The 23827-nt window shown below is 40.6% G+C and overlaps 1 protein-coding gene across 1 annotated transcript in view; it reads right to left on the bottom strand.

Annotated features, from left to right (window-relative positions):
* Cep112 (centrosomal protein 112) overlaps positions 1-23827 on the bottom strand; it is a 382234-nt gene that overhangs the window by 78947 nt on the left and 279460 nt on the right. Inside the window, exon 23 of the mRNA XM_051182944.1 lies at positions 3544-3606. Coding sequence (XP_051038901.1) covers positions 3544-3606 — 63 coding nt within the window. The remainder of the gene's footprint in view (positions 1-3543; positions 3607-23827) is intronic.

Below are 23827 nucleotides of genomic sequence, written 5' to 3'. Positions count from 1 at the left end.
GAGACTATGTTAAAACTGAGAAGGCAAGTTAATAGCTAATATTCAGACAAAAAGAACAAATGTGCTTGGTGATATTTTGTGACCTAATAAAGCTTGCCTGAAGATGAGAAAAGCAAAGCAGCCAGCCATGAGCTCTCACCTCTACCTCAGACTGAAAGGGGGATCCTGTCCAGGAGTCCTCAGATTGAATCCCACTGCACTGCTCTCCGCCAAATCTCAGACCACCTAGACTGCTCCTGTCTCCTCCCACCTTATATTCCTCTCTAGTGCTGGGATTAAAGGTGTGTCACCTCAAGTGCTGGGATCAAAAGTGTGAGCTCTGTTTCTCTTTTAGACTGATTCACTCTCATGTAGCTGTGGGTGGCCTTGGACTCACAGAGATCCACCTGTCTCCACCTGAGTGCTTGGATTAAAAGTGTGGCCACCACTGCCTGTCCTCTATGGCTAACCAGCAGCTTATGTATGTGACTGACTAGTAGCTTATTGTGTGTGTGGCTACCTAGTGTCTTTAGCTCTGCACTCTGATCTGCAGGCAAGGTCATATGTTTATTAGCTCATAAACAAAATATACCAAAAACATGTGACTGAACTAGCTGGAGATGATGCATCCCTGGCTGCTATGGTAGAGGCTGTGTAGGCTCACAATGGGGATAGTCATTGAGTGTGCCTGGGATTAAGTGCACATGGTCTTCTGGGTCCAAAGCTTGATAAGATTTTAAGATCAAATAACTCCCTTTATAGGAAGAAAAGATTGCAGATATTTTCCCAATTTAAACTGCTGTTCACTTGAGTGCCAATGGCCATCACTCATCTATTCACATTAGCACTGCTCTTGAGAGGAAGATTTTTAAACCCTGATAAACACAGTGGAGCAGCTTTGCTTCTGGTACTCTCACTAGGTTGATGAGATATGCAGTAGAGATTCCAGTAAACTTGCATCTGGAAGCATAAACAGCCCATGTTTCATTTTTTTTAAAGGTTCATTTAAAAATAATCTGTTTCTCAGCAGTGACTGGCACGGTAACTGATGTCTTCAAATGCCAGTTCATGGCTATAAATACTTGCTGCATCAGACATGGGTAGAGACTATTATCAGTGTAAGGCTATCTTCCACTTGACATCCTATGTATTTTTTTGGCATTGCATTCCCTCTAGCTCATAAAATGATTACATTGCATGATAGTTACAGGTTGTTTCCCATGCCCTTCTCCTTGATGGATTAAAGAAAAATAATAAGCTTGTATGTTTCCAAATTTTGTGGAGAAATTTCATCAGTTCTTAAACACCCCAAAGCACAGTGTCTGATGAAAAAATTATTCTTTCTTGTAGACTTTTTCCTTAGCTCCTTCCTTCCTTTTCCTGTTGCAATGTCCATACACCTGAGGTTGCTAACAGTTACTAAATGTTATAGTACAATCACGGCAGTGTGTGCTTTGCACATTAGTTTTACTTACTATATAAAACCATCTTACAGGGTAAGTACTGATTTCCTATTTGACTAATGAGGAACCTGAATTCCAAAGGTGGCAAGCAAACTTGCTCAAGGTCACACAAGTGGTAGGACTGGTTGGTATTTCAACCCAGGTCTGTGGATGCCAAGCTCTGGCTTTCTTATATGCTAACATTCAATTTGCTTTAATACTTAGCCTACACTTTCCTGTAGGTACACCTAAGGCTCCTGTTTACAGCCTTGTTAGCTATGCATTTTCATTAGCCAGCTTCTATCTCACGGTCTGTATACTCCATTTCAGATAAAGCAAAAATAAGCACTATGCCAAGTTGCAATTTTTCATGTTTCTGTTGAAACTTCCATTTGGGAGTGTTAAGTTTCTTTCAGCTGGTTATAAGCATTGTTTTCAGCAGATTAACAAGGACATCTCTCCCTGAAGGGCTGGGATAATGGCAACCAAGCCACAATCATCTCTCACATAAACACATATGACTATTCAATTAAACAAAGACTTCTGGCTTTCTTAATGGCATGAGAATTACCCATCACGTTCATTTTAGAAATAATTACAGAATTGACATTTCCTGCTAACTAAATTCAAAGTTCTGCTGTATTGGGAAGGTAAAGCATTGGGCCAGGCGGGCATGTCAAAGGTCAGGATTGCCACTTTGAAGTCAGCTCCAGGCTGAGCCCTGGCTTAGTCACTTGCTAACTCCTATGATCTCATCTCTCTGATCTCAGATTTCTGCATCTACTGCTGAGCTACAGTCCCAGCCCTTAACTCTCGGTTTTCTCAACTGGAAAAATGCAGGCAAGGAGGAAGACCAAAGGAAGTCACTAGGCTTGTGCCCTGAGAGCTTGGGTACTATCATCTGCTCTGTTGTTCCTATTATCAGGCAACTCGTAAAATGAAAACTGAATTTCAGTTTACATGCCATTGTACATAGGCAATGATACTAAAGTCAACTTAAAGTCATTAGACATGAACACTATAAAACTAAATGGCTTAGTTATCCATCTACAAAATGAAGGTAAATAGTGTTTTCTTATTCTAGCACAACTTACAGAACTCCCTAACTGAAGCCATTGGAAAACAGAACAACTCATGAACCTAAGTTTTGCAAGCATTGCCCTCCTAGCAGAGGCAGCATTGAACTGTTAGCCTTCCTTACAGTAAAACCTTTGGATTTAACAACAAACAAGTGATGGGTGCAGGGATTCTTTTCCCACCCTCTAGAAGGAGCCAAAGTTGAGCTGACAATTTAACCTAGAATTGTCTGTCATTTTGAATTAGTAACTAGCTCATGGGTGCAATGAATTAGAATATTGAAAAGAAAAAAAGCACAGATGTTATCAACCTGCTTACATCACAAATGTAGGTGTGTATCCCCTGCCTTGCGAAATGTCTTTCAGCCCGGGCTTGTTCAAGTGTGCCAGCTGGTTTTACAACATTTTACACTCTCTTTTCTTCCTCTCCTCTCCTCTCCTCTTCTCTCTCCTCTCCTCTCCCCTCCCCTCACCTCTCCTCTTCTCTCTCCTCTCCTCTCCCCTCCCTCTCCTCTTCTCTCTCCTCTCCTCTCCCCCTCCCCTCCCCTCTCTTCTCCTCTCCTCTCCTCCCCTCTCCTCTCCCCTCCCCTCCCCTCTCTTCTCCTCTCCTCCCCTCTCCTCTCCCCTCCTCCCCTCTCCTCTCCCCTCCCCCTCCCCTCCCCCTCCCTCTCCTCTCCTCTCCCCTCCCTCCTCTCCTCTCCTCTCCCCTCCCCTCCCTCTCATCTCCCCTCCCCTCCCCTCTCCTCTCCCCTCCTCTCCTCCCCCCCCCCTCCCCCCCCTCCTCTCCTCTCTCTATCCCCCCTCCTCTGTGAACATGAAGCTAGGTGTGTTGGTTCAAATAGCTCAATATGCACAATTGTTCCTGATTTTAATAAGATGAAAATATTAAAATCATTTTAATTATCTATCCATCAAAATATAACATGAGCCCGTGAAAACCTGACAAGAATTTGATTTGACTCTGAAGTGTAAACATTTGCTGTGTTGGTTTCATTTCTTTTTGTTTGGGATTTACTGTTTTGTTGTGTCTTTAACCCAATGCTTACCTGGGAAGATTTGGCAAGCTTCTGAGTGTATTCCCTCTCGATCTGCTTCAGCCTGCTGTTGGCCTGCAAAACACACGTACATGAACACATACACAGTGACCTGTGAGCTTGGTATCTCTTCCACATGCCTATCACCAGGCAGCTGGGATGCCTGCCAGCTGCACCGCCCTTCTGGGCAGCCAGAAAACCACAGGGCTTGTCTTTGATCTGACGCCAACTATTCATCACTGAAGAAGCAAGCAAGAAAAGAGAGAGAGAGAGAGAGAGAGAGAGAGAGAGAGAGAGAGAGATCTCCTGCCAATTATTAGACAAACATAAGACTTCTGTGGATAGAAAGAAAAAGGGAAAAGGAGAGACAGAAATAGACATAGCAAGTGTGATGGCTCAGAGGTAAGGGAAGGGGGAGAATGAAGAAACAGGAAGGGAAAGAAAGACAAACGGGACAGCGAACTGGAGGAGGAGGAAAGGAAGGAAGGTGGTAAGTTGAATACTCTTTTACTTTAGTTTAAAAAGAAAAATAGGTGCTTTCAGACAAAGGCAGATGTGAAAAGTTCAGACCACTAAGCAGAGTTGAGCCCCTACTTGGCTGAACACACAAGAGGAATCTTTTGAAGTGACAAATATATCTAAATCAAACAGTTTTCCATCGTAGAACTAGGGTAGCTTTCCCAGAATAAGTCCACATTGCTTAGAGCGTGATCACCCTCCTGTCACTCAATTCTTGGTCCTTTAGATGTGACCCTCCTTCTGTTCTCTGGAAGTGTTGGGATCTTTACTCGCAGTGCTTAAAAAGGTTCCCGTGACATGCCCTGTCAACCACACAGCCCCTCATTTCTCAGAATGGGCTTTAGTCACTCTCCGTCTGCTTGTTCATCTGCCTGCCACTCTGCTTTGTCATCGTATTTCACTGTTGCTATTTTCCATATCTGTCTTTGATTTTTCCTAAAGTTTCTTCAGCTTTTCCTTTAAGATGTCCCATGGGATTTGAAACAACTGCTGGTGTAGTTGAATTTTTAAGGGTTCTGTGTTGTTCTATAAAACATCATTATGAACTCCCATTTTACAAGTGAGGAAACTGAGGCACAAAGTTTTAATAACCTTCCCAGCACTGAATACATTAGAAAATTATTGAACAGAGACTTAACACCTGCCCCCAACACACACACACACACACACACACACACACACACACACACACACACAGAGAGAGAGAGAGAGAGAGAGAGAGAGAGAGAGAGAGAGAGAACAGCGGAAGAACAGGGGGCTCCTCACTTCTCTTCAAGAGCACACAGCATTCGCTGTTGTTAGGATTCAGGCATTACGCTGGCCTGCCCTGTCACCTGGCATAATGCACTCAGGCAGTTCCCTGGGCTGGCCGGGGTCCTATGGCTGCTACATCACTATGTAGTCTTCATGCAGGTGTAAAGGTCCTTGTAAGAGGGAAACACCGCCCACTTCCACTCTTTGCTGCGGTTCCTCTGAAGGAGCAGACAGGACTCTCTCTCTTCTCTCCCCTCCCCACTCCCTTTCTTCCTCCTCTTCCTTCCATTCCTCCACTCCCTTCCCTTTCCTCCAGTAAAACTTCCCACTCAAGCACTGCCTGCCTGGTGTGTTTATCTCTCACCCACCATGGAATCCGCCAAGGTCCCCCTCACATCCCGTATTATAACAGCGGAATTCTCCCGAGGTTATCTAATGTCTGAAGATGTATCCATCTACCCATCTGTCAAGCATGTATCCACTTGTCAAGCACTATCTAAGTGACTCTCCATTTAAAAGACCTTCTATACACTAGAGAGTATTTTGGTTCCTGTCTTTCTCTGTAGAAACGTTCCTCATATCTGTTATCTTTGGTGTCTTTTTTCTTAGAATCTCTATAGCTTACTGGAAGCAGTTTGGATATGCACGCGTTTCTGGTTGAAGAGAGATCCCCATGGCCATGGTTTCCTCTGAGGCCATCTCCCACTGGACTTCTTGCTGGACATTTGCATAGAGTGTATTTTCTAATATACCACTTACATCCTAGATGCCAAGCCTTAGAAGGGCACCTGGGTGTTGAGGACAGACAGTATACAAAACCATCTTTATTTTAGCCTCAACTGTACCTAAGTTACCTTTCTCATTCTCTTTAGAGAGTCCCAGAGGTGGGGGTGGGGCTGGTAATGTGATTAACCAGGACATCATTTCTGAGTCATGTTACTTCCTTATTCAAACATTGAACCAATTTTTTCCATTTGTCACCTTATCCCTGCTCAGACCACTGTAGTTCCTGAAGTCTTCCCAAACATGGACAACAGGAAAGATTCTGCTGCTTTTGAAGGCATTCTCCAAGCTTTCTTTTTCCTGAAGGCTGTTGTGCTTTTGGTACAGCCCTTTCTCCAATACTAAAATTGTTGACGGTTATGTGCCCTGTTGTTTCCTTTGCTGTCTTTATGAGAGAATTATTTTACAAAAATGCAGACATCGGGGTTGCATTCCAAAGTTCTGATTTCATTCAAGTTATTACAGCAGCAGCAGCAACTACATGTACACACACACACAGACACACACACACACACCAAACTTTGTAGTTATTTTAACACTCAGCTGAAACTGTAAGGCACAGTCCATGCCCTTTTCTTTCTTCCAACCTAGGAATTCTAAATGGGATTTCTATGTCATGTCCCCTCTCTCAAGAACCAGAGATTGTTTAAGGGGAGGGCGCAGAAAGTTTGTAAAAGCCAGAAGAGGTGGATGACCAGAGTAAAATGGTTTTCTGGATACAATTTGGCAGTTGAACATCTGAACTCATAGTGTCTTGTCAGAATGCACAAGACCTGCACAAGATCAAGCCAGACAAAATCAGAGCATGGAGTGGGGAGGTCTCACCGCTAGATGAGGAGCTATTGGTAATTGATGGCCGAGAGAGGGAGAATCCATTTTCTTTGAGGATGAGGCCCTTGAATCCATGCTCCATTAACAGCCCTAAACCCATGCACCCATTGGTGGCACCAAGGGAATATCTGAAATGGGAAGGGATTAGTGGTGAGGAGAAGGAGAGGAAGCACTACATGGGAGGAAATGAAAGGTAGACTTGACTACAACACATTACATACATGTATGAAATTCTCAAACAATGAAAAAAAGTTTTACATTAAAAACAAACAAACCCAAAAACAACCCTAGGGCTTTGTGCATCTTGATCCACGGAGCTTTATCACCAATCTTTTATTACTTATACTTTGATAGAACCTCCTCAGGGAGTGGAGGTAAATGGTAAGTTTTTTTCTACTATGTTTAAGGACAGCAAATGATTTCTTGATTTGGATATCATAGTGGAATGATGAAGCAACCCAGGCCAGATTCTTCTCAATCACAGCATTGAGGCTGCGGTGATACTCACGGTGAGATCCTAGAAAGCTAGCAAAGCACTTGGTGAGAAGTGTTTGTTCAAGGAACACATAGAAATATAGTGCCCAGCCTTTTCCTGTGTAATCTCCTGAGACCTCACTTTTGAAGCAATGCTTTCAGGACCACATGTTTCTTGGACTCAAATTCAAAACAATTCTTTATAGTTTATACCACAAATCTCCGCAACTGTAATCCCACTGAGTACACAGTCTGATTTTGTTTCTTAAAGAGTAGCAAGGGCATTGACTACTGTTATTAGTCTAGAAAGTGGTCAGACTGCGTCCCAGCAACTCTCCATCACAGAACTAGGGCCACTTTGAACCTCTTGAGGTTTATTGGTTTTGGTTTGTATTCTGCTAATGTTACTTATCACAAAATGCTTGATGAAGTATTTGTTGCTTTAAAAATAAACACTTACAGAGCTCTTGCCATGTGCCAGACACTGTTCTAAGTGCTTTAAAAATATTTGCCCACTAGAGAACCTAAAAATTAATGCAGTGTCGTAAAGACCAATTTCCTTTTCAGAGATTCTGGTCAGTGCATGAAAGGCCGTCTCATCTGCAGGTCCTCTGCAGGACCTGTGACTAGCTGGCCCCAATAAACCAGACAAGGGCCTTTTCTGATAAATACTCAATGCATCCATCAAGTCTAGGGCTACAGGATTACACAAAACACACAAGAATCTCTCTTTACTTCCATGCAGCCTCTGTGAAAGTGAAACATGTAATTTTTGAAAGTGATGTTTTATATGGCATGATTGTCAATGAGAAAGATAAAGTAGGGGAGAGGGGTGGGGTATGAAAAGTAGAGGGAGGTTTATAATTAAAAAAACACAAGTTCTTGAAGACTTCCTAGATAGGGTCTTTGAGCAAACACCTGCAGGAGATTAGGAAGCCATGGGCAACTTCAAGTGCAAGGTTCCTGAGTCAGAGGGGCACAGAATAACAAGGCCGGCACAGGTGACTAGTAACCAAATCAGTAAGCAATGACTGAGCTGAGCTCTGACGCAGAAAAGGGCTAGAGTCCACATGGCATTACTTGTGATTATAGGGAATTTGGTTTTTAATACGAATAACATAGGAAATTACTGCAGCAGTGTTTTCTGTATAAGAGAAAATGTAATTTGTTTTAAGTAGTAATATGATCGCTCAAGATCTTATTGGGGGCAAGATTAAAACAAAGAAGCCACTCAGACTGCATCTACAAAGAATACCTGGTAGGGAAAGGCGTGATGAGATACAGGTAGGGTTTGGGAAAGACCTAAAAGAAGAAGCAATTGGATCTATCTCGATAGAAAGAGATGGTATAGGATGACTTCCGGGGCTGGGGAAATGGGTTCAGTGGGTTTCACACTGGATGCACATGTGTGAGGACCTGAGTGGACCTGAGTTCAGCTCCTAGACCCCATAGAAAGCTGGTGTGATAGTTAAATTTGAGCACTCCTACAGAAAACGGGAAGGGAGTACAGGAGAATCCCTGGAAGTTCACAGGCCAACTAGCTTCTTGTATACTGTGGCCAACAAGAAGAGACCGTTGCAAACAAGGTAAGGGCTGACACCCACAGTTGTCCTCTGACCTCCACATGCACACCATGGTGTAAGCACACAATACCCATATGTACCAACATGCATTCATGAACACAAAGTTAAAAAAAAAAAAACCCTTTTTTTTTTTGTTCAAAGTAGCTAGAAAATGAGGTTATCATTACTAGATATGGGAAGAGCCATTGATGGAACAGGTTTTGGGAGGAAAATCAAGTGAGAAGTTTTGGAAACATTGAGTTGAGATGTGTGGTAGACATCCATATTTGAGGGGAATGTTTGAGCTTTGAATCTTGAGTTTGTGGAGATGTGTGGGTTGGAAAGATAAAGCAAGAATTTGCCCATATGTACTTGGTGTATAAAATCATGCTGCCACATGAGCTTTCAAGACACATGTGAAAAAAGAACAGACCTAAGCATGTTCATCTCTGGGACTGCAGATATCCAGAGGCTAGCCAAGGAGGAGAAACACAAACAGAGGACACAGCCAGAGAGATAAGCAACTCGGAGAACAGGGAATCATGAAACTGAGTGGATGAAGTAGGACGAGGTTAGACTTGGCTGTCAGAGGCTGCAGAAGGTCATGGCTAGTGGGACTGAGAAGTGCTCACCTAGTACTGGAATCATGGTGGTTACTGCTGACTTGGAAAAAGAAAATTTCGGTATAGTGCAAGGGACAAAAGCTGGATCAAAAGGGGTTCAAGAGAATGTAGGAGGTGGCACTGGTGTAGAATCTAAATACTTGGTTCAGAATTTTATTTTAAAAAGGAAAGAGATGGGAAGGAGGTACAACAGAGGAAGTAGGTAAGGAGAGTGCTGATTTATCTTCCATAGAATCAGTAAAGTCATGTGTCTACAGACAGATGGTGTGATCACCAGCATTAGAGAAGAAAATGGTACAGATAATGTTAAAGATTTTCTGGAGATGTATTTTTGAATAAAGGGATGTGTTATATGTGTTCCAGAAATTATTTATATGCTGAAGCTCCAACTCTCAAAAGTGATTACACTTGGAAATAGAGCCTTTAAAAAGGTTTAAGGCGAAATGAGTCTGTAGGGCAAGGCCATTACAAGGAGAGAACAGATGGAATATCTAATGCCTCCCCCCCCACCTTCCCAGAATAAAGGGCAGGTAAGGATGCAGTGAGTAGAAAGCTGTACAAGTCAGAGAGGTTTCACCAAAAAGGAGCCTTGGACCCACCTTGGTCTTGAACTTCCAAACTCAAGAACTATGAGGGAATTATGACACCTAGCTTGTGTGAGCTTGTGTTGATGCCATAGAATAGCTCAGATCCTGCCTGGGAGGAGACAGCCTTTGCTAGGAGTGCAGGGAAATGATCCCCAGAACAGTGGTGAGAGATTCTGACTGCTTCTGTTTTCTCAATGGAACAGGAGGGAAGGTGCACTGGCCGGATGTGAGAATGGTACAGGAGACCATTGGGAGATGTGAACAGGGAAGGGAAACAAAGGAGGTAAACTGTCTTCACTGTCTTCACTCCTTTGACTGATTTGGTTCTTTGCTTTTCATCATCAGCTTTGTGGTTTCCCTCATATAAATCTGGTACATATTTTCTTATATTTAAACTTACGTGTTTAATGTTGGAGAATGGCTCTGTAAATGCTGTTATGTTGTCAATTTAAAATTCCATTTGCTCACTGTCATATCCAGGAAAGCAGCTGACTTTCATAATATTAATCTTTGCATCCTGAGACCTTTCTATATGTGCTTATTAATCACAGGACTTTGTTAGTTCTTTTGGATTCTACATGAAGACCATCACTTTAAACCCAAAATGCCAGCTCTTCCTCCCTCATCTGTTCAACTTTCTTTCTCCTGTCTGTTTGCATCATCCAAAATAACCACCAATATGATGTTGAAGAAGTGTTGTGAGGAGATATCTTAACATTGTTCCTTGTCATAAAGAGAGAGGTCAAGTCATAAGTGAAATGTTACCTATGGGACTTTGGTAGATGCTCTTTCTCAAGTTGAAGTTTTGCTTCAGCCCTACTGTAATACTTCAGGCTCAATAGAGGAGAAGAGCTGATGAGGTATGCATATATTTTTCAAATGGGAGTCCAGCACCCTTGTAATAAGACTGCAGTCCTGCCTGCTCCACAGGAAACATAATGAGCTATCCCCACCCCCAACAAAAGGAAGCATCAACTGTCTCTGTGTCTGAACTTCACCCAACTGTGGTTCTGGGAAGATCTCCTTTGATGTGAGATGTCATTCTGTAAATATGTTTCTCTTATTGGTGAATGAATAAAGCACTGTTGGCCAATAGGAAAGCAAGATAGGAGGGACTAAAAGACTAGGTGGAGAGAGGAAGTAGTAGGGAGGAGAATTTCAAGATGGAGGATGGGGAGAAGAATGCCAGCCCCTTTCTCTGGTAAGATAAGACCACGTGGAAGTACTTAGATTAATAGAAATGGGTTAATATTCAAGATGGATCCAGCTGATAAGAAATTAGTAACTGGCCAACAGAATTATATCTAATACAGAGTCTCAGTGTGTTATTTGGGGCTGGTGTGGCAGTGGGACCAGAACAGTGGAAAAACATATTCTTAACATAACTCCTTCATATTGAAAATAAAAAACACAAGTGTAGACTGGAAAGGAAGAGATTTATCATTTTTTTTATATTGTTGGTTGGTTTACATGTATATTTGTTTTCATTATATATGTACATAATATGTATATATGTATGTATTTTACATCTTGTGACATTTTTTTAAACATTTTATTCATTTAATTTCTTTATGATTAACTAATTTTTATAACTGTACAATGTTAACCCACTGTCCTCCACTATTGTACATCAAAATCTAAATTTGCATATCTAAAATAGTCCTCATACCTTCAACCCACACTCTAGCCATCTCTTACAGTTTTCCTTTCTCCTTTCTGTATCACTTCTTCATTCCACTGCTTAAATATTGGTACTATCTACTCTTAAAAACAAATCTATGTAGCACACTTCCAACTAGGATCCTGATGCCATTGTCTCTGAAACCTAATAGGATTACAGGTGTAGTGCAAAGGATTTCTTAGCGGCTATTCAAACCCAGTATTGCCAATAAATAAATGGAGCACTACTCTAACACAATGGTGGAAAAAGGGGCAATTTAAAATAGGAAGGCATATCCAATCTAATACACAAAACACAACCAAGAAACATGAAGAATGTGAGATATCAACCCATTATATCCTACCCTATAATAGAAACCCAAACCACCCAGATAGGTGAAAGATCCTGAGAAGGAATTTAGAATCTTACCTACATTTTTAAAATTCACATTTTTATTAATTTTGTGTAGAGTGTGTCTGCATCTGTGTGTGGTCTCTATTGGTTTACAGGCCATGTGAGCATGTGGAGGTCAGAAGGTAACTTTGGGGACTAGTTCTCTCCTTCTACCGTGTGGGTTCTGGGGATCAAATTCAGGTCCTCAGTGTAGGTAGCAAGCACCTTTACTCACAGCCATATTATAGGCTTTTGAGAGGATTGATGATCACAAAGAATATCCATATAAGCAAGCGATTGAATTAAGGGATTCTATTTGAGACTTCGAAAAAGTAGTTTCTATAGTAATGAGTTTTAATGAGTAAATTAGAGAAGAAAGGACAAATTACAGAGGACAAATTCATCAAGGAAATTGAAACACTAAAACAAAACCAAACAGATTTTGGGAATTAAGGAGACAATCAGATATTTTATCAAAGACCATTTAATAGAATAGCTAATGACCAGCAGTCCTAGGTAGTCACAGTGACATCTGAATGCTGATTACCAACAGTCCTAGGTAGTCACAGTAGCTGTCCCCATCACAGTGGCTGTCTGCACGCTCCAGATGCTAAGAGCCCAGGAGCTGCTCCACCCACGAAGCTGGATGCTTTAGTAATGGCACCGAGTTTAGTAATCCTTAGTTCACACTTGAAGGACAGAGAAGCAGATTCTGATGCTATTGAAGGATGGCAGCACAGAAATGGGGCAGATGCATTCACCAGCAAGAGGCAAAAGCTACCAGGCTGATAAGCAATACCTCTTCCTAGCACTTCTTCTTGTTGGGCCACACACCTAAAGGAGCTGCTCATCCAGGGAGGGTCTTCCTTCCTTAGCTAATCATCTTTCCTGAAGGTGCCCCAACATACTCCCCAACCCCTCCCCCAGAGGCATGCCTCTTGGCTCCTGATCCTTCTAGTTCATAACTGAGGGGAACCATCACACACAAGTGTGTGGATTTTTCTCATGAGTGGATGTTGAAAGCTCTCAATATGATTTATATGATTTTCTTCTTTAGTTTGGATTGTATTAATTTTTAAATGTTGAGTCAGCCATCACAACCTGGAATAAATCTCATTTGGTCATGGTGTTTGTTTTTGAATATTTTGTATTTGATTTGTTAGTTTTATTTAAATTTATGAATTCTGCTCCTGAGAGACAATGTCCTGAGAGGTAATATCCTATCTTTTTCTTATAGAGACTTTGTCCAGTTTTGTTATCAGGGTTATGCTGATCAGGCAGGATGCATAAGGAAATAGTACCCCTCTTTCTAACATTACAAAAATACTATAGAGGAGCAGAATAACTTCTTCCTCTCATGTTGATAGAATTTATCATTACATATGTCTGGTTTGAAGAGGATGGTCATTACTTGCTGAGCCCTCATTTTAAGAGCTCCTCTCAAGAGTGTAGTCATGCTTGGTACTGGAAACAGACAGGTACCAGGGGCTGGTGAAGTCATAAATTGTAGGAAAATGTACAGCTGCCACTTTACTAAACCAATATAATCCCTAACTCCATTCTAAACATTTGTCCTTATACCCAAAGATAAGAGTAGTTCTCATCCTTCATCAAGGAACCTTCTCTTTGCGACAGACAGAGACCACTATAGAAACCCCCAACTGGCCCAGTGTTGGTGGTGCACACCTTTAATCCCAGCATTCGGAAGGCAGAGGCAGGTGGATTTCTGTGAGTTTGAGGCCAGCCTGGGCTACAGAGTGAGTTCCAGGATAGGCTCCAAAGCTACAGAGAAACCCAGTCTCAGAAACAAACAAACAAATAAAAAACAAAAACCAACCAAACCAAACCAAACCAAAACAAAAACCAAACAGCACATAAACAAACAAACAAACAAAAACCCCCACAACTGATCAAAACGAAGAGCTGTGGAGCCCATTGCAAACTACTGATACACACATAATGCAACTCTATCCAAGGCTTTGGGGTTCTTTGTAGAAAAAAGGCAGAAAGATAATAAAAGCCAGAGAAACAGAAGTTTGCTGTGAATGGTGTCTCCTAGAAATGTCACAGAAGCTACATCAAAAAAGTCTCACATGGCTGCCTAAACATGACTTTAACAAGAGCCCAATGGGCATGCTAATGTGGACAGAGGAAAGTTCAGGAGGCCTCAATCTTAGACAAAGGATTATAGGCAACTACGGAATGAGGAAATCACAAGGAATAATCTTCCTCAGGCTAAGGCACACCAATTGCTTATCCAATAGCAAATGGTCAGCCCTGAAAACATGCATACAAGTAACATACAGACTGAACAGGTTCCATTTTTACATTTAGTTGCACATGTACATACACCCACATCAATAATTAAAGAACAAAAGACCATGATTTGAAAGAGAACAAGGGGATGGGTGATGCATGGGAGGGTGAGAAAGGAGGAAAGGGAAGGGGGAAATTTGGCCATATTATAATCTCAAAAATTATCCAAAAAGCTATAGAGCCCTGAGACTGCCTATTTGATCTTATATGAGGTTCTTTTCTCTTCCCTCTCTCTCTTCTCCTTCTCCTTCTCCTTCCTTCCTTCCTTCCTTTCTTTTCTTTTCTTTTCTTTTTTCTGCAGTGGAGAGAGAAGGTAGAACCTCTTCCACATGTTAAGCTACTCAAATATCATCTTTTTTTCTTTTTTCTTTTTAAGATACAGAGTCTCATGTAGCTTTGAGCTTCTGAAGTATCCACAGATGACCTTGAACTCCTGATCCTCCTGAGTACTAGGATTACAGGCATGCACCACTATACTTGGCTTTCAAATAGCAATTTTTAAAAACCAAACATTCTAAAACTATCCAATTCAAAGATGCACTAATTTGATTGATGATGAGGAATGGCAATAGGAAAACACTGTCTTTGTTCTACATAATTAAACCATTATGTTTGTATAAGAATAGAAACTTTGCAGTAAAACCTACTAAACTTCACAATGCCCAACAATCAAAGCTGAGCTGAGGTGTGTCAGGCATGTTTATTGGTGTTCCGTGGTATGATACATACAAAATGCACATGTTCAATGTTGGAACCAAGGCTGAGTAAAATAGTTCCATGCAACCCAGCAACACACACAAACACATAAAACAAAGAAACACATGTAAACACATGCAGCAGAGCAAATGCTGCTGGAAGCACACCAGTCCATTACATGCTTGAATTTGAATTAACTTTCTTTGTGTGTTTAGAAACCTTTTACTGTTGCCATTTTTGTTATGACTCTCTCACTCAGTTTAAGGATGAGCGTCACAATTCGCAGTTGAAGAAGTTTTGGTTTAGAGTATGCTGCAGAAGTGGTTCAGGGTAGTTCATTATAGCCAGTTGATTGTTTTGTAAAGTTCAATTATATCCTGATTTTCCTGTGTGATGGATATTTCTGTTACTCACAGCTGGTGTTGAAGTCTCAAAATATAATATGAATTCATCTATTCCTCCTCAGAGTTGTACCACTTTTCTTCGCATATTTTAACAATCTACTTTAGATGCATACACATTAAAGATTGTTCTGCATTCTTGGAGGACTTACTATTTTAAAATTATATAATAACTCTATCTCAGATAACTTTCCTTGCTCTGAAGAATACTCAAAACTTAATGGGTCACCCACATTCATAACATTGGTTTGTGACCTGGATCTGAGGACCTGAGTGCAAGAGAACTGGTCCTGTTCTTTGCTGTAGGCTGCATTGGCTGAGCTAGCCAAAGCAGTGCTGGAGAGCTCACCAGGGGATGAGGGTGGGTAATGAGGCTTAAGTTTGTAGACTGACCAACCCAGCTACCACCCAGGCCCAGAGCCAGGGCTATGAGTTGGCCCACTCCAACATCTACTTTGTTTATGAACTGTTGGAGCTGTTGAAGGGGATGAACCTACAGATCCAAAACAACAGGATCTCCATGACACAGGACAAAACAGGATATCCAAAGAGGAGCCCCAGTGAGAGCCCCTTATTGGTGGCATAGCTGAAGCCAGGGGCCTGAAGCCAGACCAATGACTTTTGGTAATAAACACTTACAAGTAAAGATGAATGGCCTGAAGGGTAAACTGTGTGATTCAACAGGCCACACTACAACTTCCATAGCAAGATTCCTCACTTTCTCTCTTTTGCATATTTGTTTTGTTTTGTTATTTTGTTGTGTTTGTTTTTTCTTTCAAATTTGGTTTGTTTTTTTGGGGGGAGGTTGCACGAGCAGAGAACAGATTTGAGGAGATGGAGAGATCAGTGGGATACATAATCAATGAAGATTAAAAAATTAAAGTGAAAAAATAAACTAAACTTAATGGAACTTTCTTCTAATTAGATTAGGATGGCATATCTTCCTCCATTAGTTTGCTTTTAGTGAACTATATTCAAAGCAGGATTCTTATAGACAGCAAGCATATAATAGACAGCAAGCATATAATTGGATTTTATTTTTGGCCTCCATGGACAATTTCTGCCTTTTAATTGGCATATTTAGGTCATTAACATTCTAAGTGACAAGTGATATATTTGGACATATTTGATATTTTTTTCTATATGATACTTTCTTCATATTCTTTTCTTTCATTTTTTTTTTACGTCTTATGGTTTTAACTGAACATCTTATGGGATTCAATGTTTTTCACCTTTTTAGCATACAAATTATATTTTAGTATTGTTTTAGTGGTTGCCCTAGAGCAGTGGTTCTCAATCTGCTCAATGCTGTGACCTTTTAACATAGCTCCTCGTGTTGTGGTGACCTCTAAGTATAAAATTATTTTCATTGCTACTTCATTGCTGTAATTTTGCTAGTTATGAATCATAATACAAATATCTGTTTTCTGATTGTTCTTAGGTGACCCCTGTGAAAGGGTCATTTGACCCTAAAGGAGTCATGACCCACAGTTTGAGAACAACTTCCCTTGCTCTTATTATAATATAGTCTACTTTCAAATACCAATTCATAGGTAGTGAATAACATACAACAAAATAATTCCAACCTTTTTTGCCTGTCCCTTTAAAAAGCAATTGCCGTTTATTTTATATGCAAATAGGGTTGCATAAGTTTATGACTGAGTACCTATAGGTATTACTATTTTGAATATGTTGGGAACACTTGTTAAAAGATGAGCATGATGGCATAAATCTTTAATTCCAACACTTGGAAGGATGAGGTAAGAGAGCTACCATGAGTTCAAGGCTAATCTGGGTGGGCTACTTAGTGAAATTGTCTCAAGGAAACAAAACAAAACAAAAATCTGTTAAGAATGATTTCATGCATTCATCCACTAACACTCTCTCTTTGAATAGATCCAAACCTATGATCTATGGTTTTCCTTCTTCATAGAGACCATGCTTTCTCATCTACAGAAAAGGCTCCATTGTAAGAAGCAGCATGTTTCATCAATTTCTGTCTCAGAAACAATTTCTCCTTAACTTTCAAGACAAAGAATTTCAGATTTCTGGAGAATTTTTCTTTCAACACCTTTTACTCTAAATATTCTACACTAGTTTTTTCATGCTTGAATGGTTTCTTAGAAAGTAGATGCAATTACTATTTCTGATCTTCACAGGTAAGGCTTGCATCTTTAAAACATTTTAATTGAGAACTTTTTAGAATATTCTAGCAGGGGAGCTCAGCTATTCATATTCAGTTGACCAAACAATGATCTTCTTCTATTAGAGGTCATGCTCTTTGACCAAGTATTCAGCTTCTGGAGGATGCAAATGGACCAATGAGAGAAGGCAGAGGACATTTTCATAGGTAGCTAGATCAGTCAAACAACCCTGATGATCATGTGATATTTTGCAGCCAGATCACCTTCATATCCTTAAACTCACTTTTGGTTTCTTGAATTTTTAATGTCTACTATAGTTGATGTTTTGCACTTATCCCAACTAATGTCCCATGAGCTTCCTGAACTGTGGCTCTGTATCCAATATAATTTTAAGAAAATTCACAGCCATTATTTCCTCTAGTACCTCTTCCTTTCTCCCTGTTTTTTATTTGTTTTTTGTTTGTTTGTTTTTTAATAGTCCCCTATGCAAATTTAGGCCTTTTGTAATGTTCCAAAGATTTTGGGCATTATGTTTTCTCTTCTCCATAATCTTAGACATTTCTTTTGAGAGATATTCACTAATCCTTCACAGTGTGCTAATGAACCCATCAAAGGCATTCTTCCTTTCTTCCTGAAACAGGGTTTTACCTTCTAAGTACAGATTGGTTTCAAACTCAATGTTACTGCTGTTGCCTCCTGAGTGCTGGGATCACAGGGACACACTATCATGGCCAGTTCAGTTTGTGTGTTCTATCATTAGTGTTTTTTTTCTTTTCTTAGAATTTCAACCATTTTGTTCATAATGACCATCTCTTCATATACTGCCTATTAGAATTGTTAATATATTAACCATAACTATTTTAAATTATTGATCTGACTAATTTCAATCTTGCTGTAATATCTGAATCTGGCTCCAATATTTAATGTTTCTTCAAACTATAATTTTTGGTTTTGATTTTTCTTTTTCCTTTATCTTTGGTTATACTTTCATATTTTTTCTTGATAACCAGATGTTGTATGTTGAGTATAAGTTTCTTCAGTAAAAGTACTTTTATAGGGGCTGGAAAGATGGCTCAGTGTTAAAGAGCACATGCTGCCCTTGTAGATAACCTAAATTCAGTTCCCAGCACCATCACTGGAGAGCTCAGAAACTAATAACTCCAGTTCTGGGAAGACCCCATACCTAAAAACAGTAAGAATAAATCTCTTAAAACGCTCTTTACAATATGGTATAGGATTGGAGGAGAAAGTGTTCCAGTGGTAGGAGTGGGAGAGGTCCCTGTTGTCAATTAAATGGTGGCCAGGAATGAAGGTCAAGGGTGATAAGGAGAAAGTCTGTGTGCAATGAGAACTGGAGCAGGCTGAAGCTCCTTCTGACAGCTCATAGTGACAGCTGAAGCCTTCTATTGGAGTGGGCTGTGGAAAGCTCCAAGTGGAGATTACCATAGTAATTGCAGTTGCAGAGGTAATGAGAACAGCCTAAGGACAACTGGAAACCGTTTTAAACCCCAGGGTGAAATCTTCTGTAGCTCTCCCAGTGGGATGGCTTGGTACTTGGTTTTCCTACCGCTGCACAGACAAGGAGGGACATGTACTCCAGATCTGGTTGGGAATCCTTTTGGCAGGCTTTGATCTCTTCATCTAGGCTTGACATCTCATTCTTGATTTGTTCTAGTCTTTGCTTCATTTGAATGCACACACAGCCAACCAATCAGGGCCCAGTAAGCTCTACATGAAAGTGCACTCCAGTTTTTTTTGTTTTGTTTTGTTTTTTGTTTTGGTAGTCTGGTTACCTATTGCAGTTTAGTCTTTATCTGGCTCTGCTTGGTTCCTGGCTCCAAGACACCCCTGTTTTCTTCAGGGAAAGTTTGAAGATTTCAGTCAGGATTCCTGGACAGCTAGTTGGATAGGGAAGAGAAGGACGATGACTGGGGTGGTCCTCCAGCTGCAGGACAATTTGCTATTGTGTGGCCAATCAGAGCTCTCATAATTTGTTTTTCTTTTACTGCAAAACCACTTCAGTTTGGGGAAGGACAAAAGAAGGACTTGGACGGAGACTGGAGAATCTACCGTCTCACTCTGATTAGGTTACTCTTCTAGTGAGCCTGTGTTACTGAGCTATGAACCCAACTGGTTTCTCTCAGCCCCTCCCCCTCTTAGGTCAAACAGGATGGCTGGAGGGAGCTAGAGTTACACACTTCCCTTTTCCCACACAGAGGTGTTGTACTTTAAAAAGCATCTTAGGAGAGAAAGACTCCATATGTCAGAGTTCACATGGAAGAGATTTTTATTAGGAGGGAAGTGGGGGGGGGGGGACCAGCCTCTGGGGACAGGAGCAGGGAGAGGAAAGAGAGGTTGAGAGGAGGGAGAGGAAACAGAGAAACAGAAAAGGGAGAGGGGAAGGGTGGGCAGGGCTCTTTTCAAAGGGAGTGTAGTCAATGTGCACAGGTGGTGCTCTTAGTGGCTGCAACTGAGGGCATACCCTGTTAGATGCCAAGGATGGGCCAGTACAGATGCCTGGATACTAACAGAGCATCAGAATGGGCTAGTGTTGACCATTCCCCTTTTCTAGGTTCCTTAGGCTCTGTAAGATCTGCAGTAGGCCAGGCTCTAGTGAAAGACTTCTGATGAAGGCAGGCCTGGTTAAGGGTGATAGAATGCCCTGCTGTATGAGAAGGGTCACTCCCCTTTCTCTGCGAGGAGCTTAGATGGATTTCCCTCTGGCAGTCACTGTGAGAACCTGGTGAAGCTTCTGGAGGTAAATTCACTAGTGGTTTACCTCCCAGACTTCCCCGGACCAAGTCTCCATCACTCACCAGTCACAGTTCAGGCTGTCTTACTGATACTGGCTCCTGCAGAGCTTTCTCAGAGAAAGATTAGCTTTGATAAGTTGTGATTCCCCATGACTGCCTTCCAAACTCTAAATCAGGAACTGTCTCCCTGAGTTCACTTTTGATACAGAAATGAAGATTGATGATTCTTCAGTTTGTCTGAAGTGGTACCTTCAACCGCCTCATATGCCTGAAAGGCAACTGCAAATAGACTAAATAATGGCATTTCTAATAGCTAAATTACCTCCAGAGAGACAAAAGGGCAAGTTTAATGGACAGTCTTAATAGTCTCAGAGACACGGTCATATTCTCTTAATTATTATAGGTGGAGGAATAATGCTAAAAATGTTGAAGATACCATGGCTAGAAATATTGCCAAACTGAAAAAGAAACCCCCAAACCACAAGTCCAGAAGATCATTGAACAAAATACAAGATAAACATAGAAAACCACATGAAGGCATAGCATAGTAACATTGTGAAGAACAAGAAATAAAGCTATTACCTTACAAGCAGCCAGAGAAAACAGACAGACACATTAAAAGGATAATAATGACTGAGTTCTCATTTAAACCATACAAGTCAGAGAGCAAGGAAAGCTGGAAGGGCTCATTCATCTACAATGGCACACACAGTGGAGATGACCTTTCCAGCTGAAACTGCAAAACACTTGTGGAATATGATACACAAAAGTTTGAAGGGCTGGGGAGATGGCTCAGTGGATAAGAACACACGTTCTATAAACATGAGGACCTATATAAAAAACAAGGCTTGGTGTTTGGAGACAGGTGGATCCCAATAGTTTGCTATTGAGCCAGTCTATCCAAAATGGTGAAGTTCTGGATTGGTGTGACACCCTTCAAAAGCAATAAGGCAGAGCATGACAGAGGGACCAATGTGAACATGGGTACATATATCTGCACATGCATGTGTACCCTCTACACACACACACACACACACACACACACACACACACACACACACATACACACACACCATTCATTCTTAGATCATACAAAGACATTAAGCAAAAGTCTGCATGAACCAAAAGGAACAAACTGCATGAGCCAAAAGGAACAAACTGCACTGGCTATAGAAAGTACATGTGTGAATAACAAAATACTTTTATTTTAAAATATCCCCCCCCCCAAACACAGACTGAATGTTAGCTGCAATAAGAAGAAGAAGAAGGAGAAGGAGGAGGAGGAAAAGAAGGAGAAGAAAAACCTTGCACATTGTAAACAGAGTTGGGGAGTGGGATCATGCGGGTACTAAAGACCCCGCCCCCAAACACACACATGGCCTAATAGTAGGTAAATGCTGGCTGTGATTAAGATGCATACTGAAGACACTACAATAAGGAACTGTATGGTTAAGAATTAAGCATTTTAATCTATTCAGTGGTGGAGCAATCCTAAATAAGCAACTACCTAAATTCAAAAGCTTCAAAATACACAAAGCAAAGACTGACAGAATCAAGAGAAAGAATAGGCAAATTTACAAGTCATAACCAAAGAAAATATTTTTTAAAAAATTATTTATTTTTATTTCACATGCATTCATATTTTGCCTGCATGTGTATCTGTGTGAGGGTGTTGGGTCTCCTGAAACTGGAGTTAATAGGCAGTTATGAGCTACCATGTGGGTGCTGGGAATTGAACCCAGGTCCTCTGGAAGAGCAGCCAATAATCTTAACTGTTGAGCCATCTCTCCAGACCTAATACATTGTTCTTAGAAACTGATGTAAGTAGACTGAGTGGGGCTGTACATGATCTAAAAATTACTACCAACCAACTAGATCACAATCAACACAGACCATGTCCACAACCATGACAAGCTGCAATAAGCTTAAAGGCCACTGACTTCATATAGATCACATTCTCTGACACAAAGACATTAAGCATATATTCACAGAAATGTATCTGATACTCTCCAGGTGTTTGAAGAGTAAACACACACAGGTAAGTGATCTATAAGTCAAAGAATTTAAAAAGTAAATTAGACAAATGTTTTGAAATGAGAGGCAATGGGAGCATGTATCTGTGGACTGCAGCTAATTCAGTACTTAGAAAGAAAATTTAACTTGAATTAATTTATTAGTAAAGAAAGATGATCTACCTACATTCCAAACAGCTGGACAAAACAGCCCTACAGACTACAGCTAGGATATCTGAATCTTCTTCGAATCCCCCAAGACAGCGCCCCTTACCAGCAGGAAGTAGTTTGGAAAGAACGACGCCCAAATTCCCAAATATTGTGTATAAATGTTTGTTTTCATTTAATTGGACTTTGTTATATAAAATTAAATAAAAAAATTTATTAAGCAAAAAAAAAAAAAAAGAAAGATGATCTAAAACCGGAGACATAAGCCTTCCCTGAGGAAGCTTGAAAAAAAAATTAGTAAATTAGATACAAAGCAAACAAAATCAAAAGCTTGTGATTTTGGAACAACAATGTTGATAAATATATTGATACATGGATCAGAAAAAAGATGAAAGTTGTCAATATCAGATGAGAGAAAAGGGGGCATTATCAGATTTCATAGACATTATTAGGGTAAAAAGAATATAAACAAATTTTTCATAAATGAGACAAACTAGATGATTTTCTTAAATGACACTAATTACAAATATCAAAAATAACTCCAGTAAAATAATACACTAGCCAAGAGCCCTGCATACACACACACACACACACACAAACACAAGTGTTTTTTACTAACACCACATCAAACATTGAGGGGAGAAATGATATGAATACATTCAGATTCTTGTGGAAAATAAGGGGAGCAGAAACTACATCATAACCGACTGAGGGGTACACTGCTTCTGCAATACAGATTCCACTTGTTTTCACTCTACGGAAACACCCCAGCATCAGGGCTCCTCATTTCCCTTCCTTCCTTTCAAGACAGGGTCTCTAAAGTAGCCCCATTTAGCCTGGGGCATGCTATGTAGACCAGGTGGGCCCAGACCTCACAGAGAACTTGCCTCTGTCTCTAGAGTGTTAGAGTTAAACACATGCTCAATCACCATTCCTGGCTTCCCTTCCTCTCATCCCAGGAGCATTTTCATCTACAGCAGCACAAAACAACACTAATTTTTCCTGTTATGGGGACACAGTCTGTATGCTTTCTACACATTGACTGACAGACAGACAGCAAACCTCCTCCAAAGCTAGGACATAGGTTTGCTTACCTCACTGAGACCTAGAGATGATTTAGAAAATGTGTTCAAGGTTATCCTTGAGGCATGACACAGAAAACATACAAACATTGCAATGTTTTTAGAAAAAACAATAGACTATCTTTTAAGACAAATATTTGGGGTTTATAAATTGTAATGCAAGATACTTTTTTTTTAAAAATGTGAATGCATTCATGGAACACGTCTTTAATGCTAACACTCCTGAGGAAGAGGCAGGCAGATCTCTGTGAGTTTGAGGCCAGCCTGGTCTATAGAGTGAGTTCCAGAACAGCCAGTTACACAGAGAAACCCTGATTTGGAAAAAAACCCAAAAAACAAACAAACAAACAAAAAACCCAAACCCAAAACAAAAAAAACACCCCCCCAAAACAAACAAACAAGCCATCCCAACCCCAAAATGTGAATACATGTTTATTGTAGGCAACTAAGAAAAAACCTGCACGGTGAACAAGCCTCCCTATTCATTCTGCAGTCAGCAACGTAGATGTTTGGTGATTGTCCTGTGCTGTTCCACATGT

Source organism: Phodopus roborovskii, unplaced genomic scaffold, assembly GCF_943737965.1.
Source record: "Phodopus roborovskii unplaced genomic scaffold, PHOROB, whole genome shotgun sequence".
Classification (NCBI taxonomy): Eukaryota; Metazoa; Chordata; class Mammalia; order Rodentia; family Cricetidae; genus Phodopus; species Phodopus roborovskii.
Note: the sequence above shows the minus strand (reverse complement) of the source record. Positions and strands in the feature narration are given on the sequence as shown.